The sequence below is a fragment of the Protopterus annectens genome, chromosome 4.part1, assembly GCF_019279795.1.
Source record: "Protopterus annectens isolate FY-2018-M chromosome 4.part1, PAN1.0, whole genome shotgun sequence".
Taxonomy (NCBI): domain Eukaryota; kingdom Metazoa; phylum Chordata; order Ceratodontiformes; family Protopteridae; genus Protopterus; species Protopterus annectens.
In genome coordinates, this window is record NC_056734.1 from 914,081,864 (window position 1) to 914,093,712 (window position 11,849).

At 37.8% G+C, this 11,849-nt stretch overlaps 1 protein-coding gene across 1 annotated transcript in view; it reads left to right on the plus strand.

The window, feature by feature from the left end:
* Positions 1 to 11,849, plus strand: part of LOC122801340 (receptor-type tyrosine-protein phosphatase eta-like) — a 203,030-nt gene that overhangs the window by 160,244 nt on the left and 30,937 nt on the right. The window contains exon 6 of the mRNA XM_044070880.1: positions 1,736 to 1,990. Coding sequence (XP_043926815.1) covers positions 1,736 to 1,990 — 255 coding nt within the window. The remainder of the gene's footprint in view (positions 1 to 1,735; positions 1,991 to 11,849) is intronic.

Consider the following 11,849-nt stretch of genomic DNA (forward strand, 5'->3'; position numbering starts at 1 on the left):
GCACGCAGGTTTCATTTCCTCCCTTCTTATCATTTCGGAACACTAAATGAAGATACAGATTGCAGAACTGTACACAGTAGCCCACAGACCATCTTCTGAAATATCCATACAGAGGGACAATAACATTGTGCCTTCTGCTCATAATACCTCTTCCTTGCACTGAAGTGACATGTTACTTTCTTACATACAAGTCATCTAACATATTGCTTCCAGTTTCTTCTACTATTATTGCTTTCTTTCATAGTATTGAATTTCTTTTTTTTTAAATTTTACATGCACTATTTGAGCTGCTGAAATTTAAAGTATTCCTAATGTCTTATCTCACCTTGACTAACATTCCTCATGTGCAGCAATTCTGTGACACAATATTGTAACATCATCAAACACATAAACTTTTTTTTCTACCAGAATTCCTACAGTATTGTTTCTGAAAACTTTGAAATTGATTGACTCTCATGCTCACCCATTTAAAGTCCCAGGGTCACCATTCTTTCATCTGAGATGACTCCATTTGCTATAACAGCGTGTTTTATTGCCTACCAAATATTTTGCCATTTTCTATCTCCTGGTCTCACTCTAGGACTTTCTAATGTATTTCCTCTCCTCATGCGGCACCATACAAGTATGCATTAGGTCATATCTCTAGCCTATCAAAGCACACTGAGGTTAACAAAAGAAGAACCATTAATTGATCTCTGCTGAAGAGGTATCACTAGTGCCTCACATTTAGGAAGAGGAGCACCCTTGCACCACTCTATTCACCCTGTGATTCTTATGTCACTCCTAGTTTTATAATTTTATCATCTTCTTCTCTTAGTAATTATTTTTTTCAACCTTTCAGTACTCTAACTTCTCAGTCTAACCTTTATTCCTGGTATTGTTTCTATTTTGTATTCTATCAATTTAATTCTTTCAGGCATTCTGGAGAACACTCATTTATTTCTTAAGAGAAGTTTTCTTACATCTGTCTTTTGCAGTTTTAACAAGGACTCATCTAAAAGTATCTCAGGTGAGTGACTCCCCAGTCATTGCACGAACTTCAGCGTACAAGCTCGTTGCAAACTTTTCTACTTCCTTCCATGATTTATCACATTAATATGATGGTGTTGTATTATTTTTCTCTTTTAGAGCTGTCTAAGCTGATAGGTCATGGCATTTATTTTTTCCATCACCACCACCAACACCTGCAATTTGGCCTGAAATTTGTATGTCATTAATAGTACTGGATTAATACTTGGTTTCCAGTTTGCCAGTAGTTGCAATCATAAACAGTCCAAACTGAGATACATTACATTATGGTATTGATAAAATTAGTGAAATTCCCTTAGGTCTGGTGTCATATCTCTATTTTATACATGAGTAAATTAGAACACACATACATACTAATTCTGAAAATGTCTAAAACATGGAATGATAGAGTAACATGCTGAGGTAAGAACAATACATGTTTACAGACATTATATTATTATAAATCCATTCATGAAACTGGTATAAAAGAAAGCGATAAAACATTTCAAAAAGTTTAATGAGTATACAGTCTGTTGCTCAGAAAGAAAAAAATTCCTGAGTGTTGTAAAAAAATATCTATTTATTACAAATTTGACATCATGCACAGCAGAACAGTCAGCCCGGGGAACAGTTCTTTCCATGTGTAGGAATTATTTCAAGTACTTCTGAATACTGCCTGGTGAACTGGCATGAAAATTGTAACCCAACTGATTATTTTCTCTTACAGCACCTGGCAATATAACTGAAATATCTGTTGTGAATGTCACGACTACATCTGTGTTTATATCATGGGGAGCTCCTCCTGGCAATCAGATTTCCTACAGAATACAGGTTACAGGGCCTCCATCATCATCTCTGACAGTCACCACTCCTTATGTCAGCTTGTCGGGACTGAACCCTGGCATTGCCTATACCATCACAGTCACTCCTGTTGCTGCAGATAACACAACGGGGAATCCAGTCGCTTTGTCCATATTTACAAGTAAGTTTTAATTCTAAGAGTATGTAAGGCTGAAAAGATGTAAAGCACATGCAAGATAAACAGGCAGACTAAATTACTGGGTAATAAAATCATGCCTTAACAGTTACTTACTTCCATGATTTAGGAGTTATATCAGTAACAAAAATGTTCACTTTTCATTTATCATTTGGCAAAAACATATATAACCATATGACAAAAAAAAAAAACAATGCCAGATACCATATCTCACAATAATCTATACTGCATTCAAGAAAGAGTATTAATTAGTGAAACATAATTTTCCTTGAAGTTTTCACTCAAAGAAGTACCCTTGCAAATCTGAAGCCCAGGAGGAACATATCACAGCTTGTATGGATTTTCATTTTATATACAAGTGTGAGATAACAAAATTATAATGAATTGCTTCTGTAGTGAAACTTCTCTTCATGATTTACAGTGACTGAAATGTTCTGAATAAACTGTTAACCATTTAATGAGCTACAAATGGAGATATTAAGATTAAAACTATAACTTGACTATTCTGATATTGTGGCATCATTTTATCTTTCATAGAAAAAAAAAACAGATTTCAACAAAGGAAAGAATTATGTGATCGTATGAGTGTTTGATAATGTATGGCCATTAAGAATAAAGTTTTTCCTTTCCAAAAAGTAAGGAAGCTGCTGGACAGATGATATTAAACCACAGAAAAAAGGGCAAAAATATTTTTATTTATTTATTTACAGTTTGTTTTCTGGGATAGTCCATTGGGCCAAGAAGAGACCGTTTTCAATGGAGTCCCAGGGAGAAAAGCTCCACGACAATATAAAATGATGGCAATTAAATCAATTTTTGTAATACTGGACATGGTGTACAACTCTACAGTTAACACTGAAAATTTGTAATAAAAATTAAAATATACACACACACACAACATACATGTCAGTTAAAAGAAAAAGTAAAATATAAAAAAGCAGTAGTGCAAATTTACAGATAGCTAGATTGTTTTTAACACATTGTACATATTGCCAAGTGGCAAAGAGACTTTCACATGTAATATTAGTAGAGTTATAGTAATATGATGAAAGAGAGGAGAGAGTGAGTGAGGGAGTGTGAGCAAGTAGGGAATAATGTAGAGAGAGGTCATGTGGGATGACAGCAGGAACATTCCCAGAGGGTTGTTAGGTGGGAATAAAGTAGGGACTTGGGGGTAGAGTGGTTGTGGGTAGTACGAATTAGTGGTGGCAGGGAGTTCCAGAGACAAGCTAGGGAAAAGGATGGTAGGTGTTTGCCTGGTGGGTGAGCAGGCTTGTGTACTTCCATCAAACTCTGGTTAGTGGATCTTAGCAGTCTATTGGGTAGATGTATTTTAAGAGTGGAGGCAAGTGAGGTGCAGAGAGAGGGACTGAAGATGAGTTTGTGGGCTTGAATAAGTTGACTGTAGGTGAGATGGTTGGGTACTTCTAGCCAGTTTAGCCTGTGTAGGGCATGGCAGTGGTGAGAGGAGGATTTATAGCCAGTAGCAAACTTAGACATTTTATTATAGCAGGAGGATAGTTTTGCCTTTAAGGAAGATCACCATATAGGAGAGAAGGAATGAGGTAGGTGTAGGGAGTACAAACTTAGTAGGCGGAATTATGTAGCGGTTGGGGCAGTAGAGCATGCCGAGTTTCTGGTGTGTTTTCTTTATGTTAGCTTATAGGTGATTATCGAATTTGAACTGTTCATCAATAAGGACTCCTAGAAGTTTTGCGTGGGATACTACCTCAAGAGAGGTATTGTTTTGGCTAGAAATGGAGAATGAGTTTTTATCTATAATAGTACATTTAAATGAGTAAATAACATGATTTTAGTTTTTCATGCACTGAGAGACAAATAGTTATTTAACATCCAGTGTGCAGTACACAAGAAAGCATCCAGGGTTAGTTTTAAGAGAGTGGAGGTGGAAGTTGGGGAGCAGATGATTGTGGAGTCATCTGCATATTGAACGAGTTTAGCATTAGGAATGTTCTGGTGGAAGTCATTTATGACTAGTACCTAGTAGTATCTAGTACCAAGTTCTACTAGCTTTTGCTGGGCAGTTTATGGTTGATGTACAAAATGTCAATAAAACTCATGAAACTGGAATTTAGTGATAGTAAAAAGCAGTGAAGATGGACATATTACCACTCCCAATCCCTATGCAGGACCATCCATGGACCCATGTTAAAACTGATTTCAGAGTTTTGCTGGATTGTGTTTCAGCGGGTGCTCTTCAACACTGGGAGTATCAACAAAAAAGTGCCTTTGGAAATTATATACATGTGCATAAATATATATATATATATATATATATATATATACATATATATATATAGATAAATAGATAGATAACAATCTGTCTATAGCTGTGGAAGAAAGCCAGCAATTCAGTCAACTAACCTTAAAGCCAACATCTGTTTAGTTGAAACTATTTGGTTGATTAAATAGATAATTGACAGGTATGTGAGATCACTATATTATAGGTGTTGAGAATATGTCCTGTCCTCTGTATTGTCTGATCTTGGAGTTAGAATATAAAATTAGCTGGTGTTTGGACGGTGCATGGTGACTCCCCCCTGTAAAAGCAATTTTTTTTATGTTTTGTTTTACAGTTGGATGCTCAAAGTTTATTCCTCAGCAATTGTAGTGTTGTGTTGATGTCTTTTTTTGTCAGCCTCTTGTTTTTTTGCAGTGATGCAACTCTAGTTGCAACATACACCCATCCACATGCTTGAACCTCTTAATATACTAACTCCAGTATCATGCAACAATAGAGAAAAGTGCAAACACCCTACTACCACTGAACAATGATACTGATACCCTACAATTACTTGAGCACACAATTAGTTGCAGCATTGACAATGCACCTGTAACAGTTGTGCAACCAAGTGTAACCCATATATTTAGTGCAGGGGATTAATGCTGTGGAGTGGTACTGCACTGCTTGCAGTCACCAGAGTTACAGGGTTTTATTCCTTCTACCTCCACCTGCCTACTCTGTGACACTAGTGATGCTGAGCAAATCACTGAACCACAAAGTGTTCCTAGGCTGAGTCTAAAAGGGTCCATATGGAGCAAATGCTTTATCCTGGTTAACACACACAATCTATCTATCTATATATATATATATATATATATATATATATATATATATATATATATATATATACATATATATATATATATATATATATATATATATATATATATATACATACACACACACACACACACACACACACACACACACACACACACACACACACACACACACACACACACACACACACACACACACACACACACACACACATATCTTTCTCTCTCTCTCTCTCTGTAGATATATATATATATATATATATATATATATATACACTCACACACTTCATTGTAGTGTTCTCTTCGAATTTTTCTTGTGGCAAAGTAGAGATATTACAGAATTTTATTTTCTCACTTTCTTTACAGAATACACGTATCTTGTTTTTTCCACTTATTCAGATTACGATCATGTGGAAGAGTATTTGTCTAAACCTGAAGAAATTTGGGTGAACTCTCCCATATTTTTGGGGTTACTTTATAGTTTATGTCAGCGCATTTTGAGGATGTTGGTTCTGAGCCTACAAAAGTCAGGAATTCACAATTTAATTTTAATAAAACTATGGTGTCATAATTCATGTTCAAAATTCTATTAGTCATTAAAGTGTATTGTCTGCATTCATAATATAGACAGATGAAGTCCTGAATATGACCTAGCAGTGACTCAAGTGTCAGAGGAGTGAGGCTGGGGAAAAGGGTGTGATAGGTAATCACCAACTCTATAACCTGCAGTGAAGGAATTGTCATCCTACTGGCTGTCTTCCACTTGCAAGTAAATATTTGAGAGAGACAGATGCAACTGTGAAGCAAGGATGTTCAAGCTCCCAAGGCAGTGGTGAGAGGTCTTCCTGTAGGTGTTCAGGAATCTGCATGCACAAGTGGGAATCTAGGAGGTCCTTGCATTCATGCATGCATTTGAGTTAACCATCAGGGGGTGTATTAGAAATTAAAAGAAAATAAAGAAAATGCTCAGATGTCCACATTAGTGAAGGATTCTCTGAAGGCTTATGGTTAGACCAGGGCAATGGCCACACCATGGAAATGGAAAATAAGTCATTCAATGAGCTTTAAGGCTGCATGGAAGGGCCAATGCTTGTATCAGCTGTCTCTTACAGGCAACTGCATACATATTTGCAGAATGTCCAGATTGAGATTTTTTTGCCTCATATCTGTGATCTGTTCTTCAAATAAATTATGTTTTTTTACAAATAATTGGGGACTGGTGGCACTAAATATTGACAAACATTTGAGTTCCAGACTTCATATCCTTCAAAAAATGCATGCTAATGGTTAGAGCATCAAGTTTATAAGAACAATAATTGAAATCTGTCCTTGATTTTGGACCATTGCGCTCCCCCCCCCCCATTACTTTAGGCTTGATTACATTTCTAGCACAAAGAAGTTGACAGGTATTGCTGTAGGGATTTGGACCGTGATGATTAAAGAAGTCCCCAGCACTGATCTGAACTATTTGATGGAAAAGAGTAATTGCCCTTAGCTGGCTGTGTTAAAGTTGCCTTCATGCCTGCCTGTGCAATGGCTTGAAATGGCTAACTTTTGCCCAAGTCAATGTTCATGTTGTCACTGATAGGGAATAAGTGGGTACAGTGTTAATGGTCAGCAGGAAGAAAGGCTAAAAAGTATATATCAAAAAATACAAAAATTAAATATTTTTCAAATACTAGATGTGTGATTTCTACCATTTAAACTTCAGACAGACTTAAAATGATATCTACAAATATATTAAATCTGCCAAGGCAATCCCACAATGTATTAATGTATTCAGCTTCTTGTTATGGAGGACATCTTTGTTAGCAGAAAGACTTGGCTTTACATTCATTCTATCTCTGTTTCCATATGATTTTCAAAGCTACCCCAATAACTTCCTCTCCTGGTTTTTAGGAATCTGGCCAGGAATTTTGAAAGCAGATAAACTTCTTCATTGCCAAATAGACAGCACAGTGAAGGAAAGGAAACAAAGTCTCTCTCTCTCTCTCTCTCACTCTCTCTCCTTAATGTTAAATACTTCATTCTGTCGTACTTTTTGTTTATAAGTGTGGTATAGTGGGATATCTAACACCTGACAAAGCTGCTTTACCTTCTGCTGTCTGTTGTTAATCCTAGTACAAGCCTGATCTTAACAGCATTTAAGAATGCTTAACAAGCTGTTTTTTACTCCCATTTTTGGGGTCATAATCCCAATGCTCCTTGCACTTCGTTGGAGTTAACCAAAGTATTAAATAGACATCTTTTTCCTGTTATCCTCAGATTAGAGGTGAACAATTTATCCATAATCTTTGTACTTGGACACAACTTTTGTTTTATATTAGTAAGAGAAAAGATTTAAATGAATTTGACTACATTTCATTTCCTTTTCTCTGGGTACACCAGACAAGTTAATGGGAAAATGGCCCATTTGTAAATGGTTTCTCTGCAGTATTCATTGCATTCCTTTGTCTTATGACAATGCTAAGAAATGTTCAACAGTCTTATTTTGCAAGGGATGTGGAAGTCACAGTCGCATTCTTCACTGATGTGTCAGCACTGGATAGACCATGAAGCTGTGACCCGGTCTTCTTCTATTTTTACCAATGGTTACAATTCTGACATGTAGTCTGAAAGAAATTGGGGCTTGTGGTTGAAGATACACTAGAGGATATTTCCACTCCCTTAATATGTCATATGTCAGTAGTATCTGCATAAATGGAGAAAAAAACAAGGCATACTATAGCAGGTCTGTGTAATTAAGTCACAGTAATTGTAAATATGAAAAATATCCTTTTGCTGCTCTCAGTATTAGCTCCTATTTTTCTTAACATCATTCCATATGACCCCCAATCATAGAGCTCCTCTTTACTTATTTGTAAGTATGGAAGTACAAGTTTCATGTAACCATTTGTGAAGCACTTGTATTCCTAAATTCATCCAGTTACCATCTTTGCTAATCCCTATAGGCTGTATTCATAAAAGTAACTACAAAGTGTATACTATGTGTACACTTAGTTTAACCTTTCTGAGTGAATAGACATCACAAGCATTGTGGCAGGGATGTTCTTGAATTCAGAAACTGTACACGAGGTGTATACATAGTGTATACTTTGTCATAACCTTTATGACTCTGGTTTCTCCTAGAATGTTAGATGTCAACTTTAAATAGGAGGCAAAATTGTTTTTGCAATGTTGTTTTCCTGTAACATTTCCTGGTCTTGATTCCAGATGTTAACTATATCATCCATACAAATGTAAATAAATCATAATGTAGGACTAAAAAACACAGTCCTACTTTATCACAAGATGGCATTTATAAAACTGGCAGACATAGTGACTCTTAGCTTTACCTCTGATTTAATGGAATAGGTGTTCATATAAAATAAACATTTTAAGGATAATATCAAGAAAGATGCAAATATTAATGAATTCCATAGCTAGCAAGCCCCTATCTCTAAGCATAAGGTCCCATGCTGCACTGAGACTTGAGTCATGTGAAATAAATATAGATAGTAAATTTACAGTATTGCAGTAAAACTAAAAGTGATCATTACATTACCTGTAGTGTTTACACAATTCTTCAATTTCATAAAAATGCCCTCTAAATAGCAGACATGTGAAAACAAACCCCGGGATTCATGAAGCTCGACGCAAGGCCGGGGTTAGGCTTGCGCCGACCGTGTGGCATGAAGATGGCACAGTAGCACCAAATGCATATTAATGAAGGTGCGCTGCCGCCACAGCCACATGCATAGGAAAGGAGCACAAGAGCATAGGGCGTGTCGAAGTGCCACACGGAGGTGTGGAAAAGTCAGCTGTCGACGTGCAACCTAAAATGTTTGCATATAACAATTTGCAAGCAATAGTAATCACATCTGTCAGTGTCCGTGGATACTGAAATGTATGCAAAGCATGCAAGACAGTTCCTGCGAACACAAAATGAAGAAGCAAACACAAATGCACGGTAGGGAATAACGGGTCCCTATCCCGCAAACAAATGACATTGAAAATCATGTGCCCGTAGTCCAACGCAGTGTAGATAGTTATACCAAGTGGAAGTGAAATGCATCATATGTTAGCGGGCTGCCAACAGGTACATCCAGCCCAATGGCCAGGGTCACCAGCTGACCCATATTGTGAGGGAGGGTACACAGCTGGGCAGATGTGTCCATAACAAAAAACACGTTAAATGTAAATATCTAGCAACCGTATGACCGAATTATATCCCACAACGCATGTAATAGTCATATACAATAGGTATGTCTGTATTTCACATACCAAATGTGACAGGAAATAGAATAAGCATGTAAACAAAATAGAAGTAGCATATAAACTGCTACAACAATAAGGCAACATGTAGGCTGAAAGGAACAGTATTATCCATAGCGTTGACTGTGGGTATGTGTTGTGTAGTACATTTGGATATGTGTCCAGAATATATCCCATCCTGGACATAGGGAAAGGTGGCATCCTACCAATGATTAGAACAGTCGGCCAAAATCCGCACATCAGCGGTCCAAGCCGAACTTGTCAGGATGTGTCACAGTTGAATGAGTATTACCCGGGTATACCAACCATGTCATGAAAGTTAAGTATGGGCATGTACCTATGTGCGTGAGGTATAGCATGTGGAAAGTCAAACACGACAGGGTAGTGAACAAAACCATACAGGTACCTGACATATGTAGGGTATGTAATGTGTTACCTTGACTGTGTCATGGGCCATCAACCAAAGCAGTGATGGATGGAGTGTCAGGAATATGTGTGTGGGGGGGATGGGTAATGGTATAATCCTCCAAGGCGACACTGTGTCATATACAGAATAGGTGAACCGGAGGTGTATGAGGGAGCAGCAGGTGAAGCAGAAAGAAACACAAAAACATGTATACACATTTGCAATACAACCAAACAGGCCATATTGTAGAACACAATCCCACAAACATATGATTATTAAAATGTGCGATACAAATGTACAGACATGTCACCGGCACATACCCACAGATTGGTCCTGATGGAACTGGCCATATCAAATGCAACACACCTGGATGCATAATGGACTACCCAGCATCCCCTCCACAGCACACAACCTGCCCTCATACCTGAACGTCCACCAAATCCAGCCATACTTGGCCTTCTAGTTTGGTGCAGCCACATCTACACATAGTGGCCACTATGCATATGTAGTAGGTACTGTCACCCTAGGGAGTTTCAGGATTGCAAACTATGCATCCCTTGCATGTAAAACCCCCAGCACATTTTTGTAACACCAGAAGAATGTTCGTTATTGGTCTTGTTTTGGTCTTGTTAAATTTTTTGGATATCCCTCTTGGGATAAGAAACCTGTGTAAACATTAGAATGGGTATGAAGACACGATGTCCAGTCCTGTAGATATCTGGATACATGTTGGAATGTGCAGTAGTGGTGCACGAGACTGTCCAGCCCTAGATGGTCATGCAGAACTTACTACCCAGGATCAAACACCTGCCCGTGACGCACGTGTCCCAACACGAATAAGCGAGAGAATATATTGCACACATTCACATAGTGTCACATGGTATATGGGTGATGAAGGCACTGACGTAAACAGGATACCCCCTGATCCAGTGTGTGAGGGACAAGTAATGTGTGTAGATGTGACCTGACCAACAATGATAGAATGCCAAATGTCCTGTGATTGTAGGAAATAACTATGTACCATACTGCATGTAACAGTTGCCTAAAGTGGTCACATCAGGACAGAATAAACGTAATTCGTACAAGAAACAGGCAAACAACAAAAGCGCCAGAGGTATAGGCTCACAGCTAGAAAACAAATGAATGTTCTAAACCTGCACTGACCGTGGCTATGTGTTGGCCCAAACAATCTGGTGTCCCCAGTAGGGTTACCATCTGTCCCACTTTGTGAGGGACAGTCCCTCTGTGGACAGTTGTGTCCTGACAAAATATATTAAAAATGGCAAATGTCCTGAGATTGTAGGGCATAATTATATCCCATATGCTATGTAATAGTTGCATAAAATAATGATTTCTGTATCTAAAATATCTAAATGTTACAAGAAACAGAATAAGCAACTAAACCACTACAAGAATAGGCTTTTATGTAAGCAAATAAGTAAAGTTCTATCCTTTGTACTGACTGTGGGTATGTGTCGGCCTGTAAAATCTGATGTGTGCTCCGAAAATGTCCCATCTTGGCAATTTGAAAAGGTGGCAACCCTAGTCCCCAGAATACATCCCAACCTGTACATATGACAATGTCAACACTACCAATGGTCAGAGCATTCACACAATAACTGGCCAGCCTCTTAACCACTCACAAAGCCAGTGACCTTTGGAGGAAAGGTGTTGAATGAGAATGACTACTTACAACAATGAAGAGTAATAGACGTATTTAACTGCAGAAAAGTAGTAGTATTACGAATCTGTCAACACGTTCCAAGTTAATAGTACTAATATGGTAGAAGTGTCCATGATTGTCTCTGAGTTGACATAGCCTTGTCCCTGTCACTGTAGAAATGAGTCCCTGAGTATTACAGAGGTCTGTACACATAAGTACACCAACCAAATATCACATCTGTTGACAGGACTACGCATACCTGTAGTGAATTTATAACTGATGTCCAGAATAATATTAATTGTATCTATAAATGAATGAAATAGTCAAATGGGAAGGGAAACACGTGGAACACCCCCCCAACCTGCATTATGTAGTGGAACCACTCCCCACCCTAACTTATGTAGCACCGACCTAATAATGTTGTCAGAGTTGCCCAA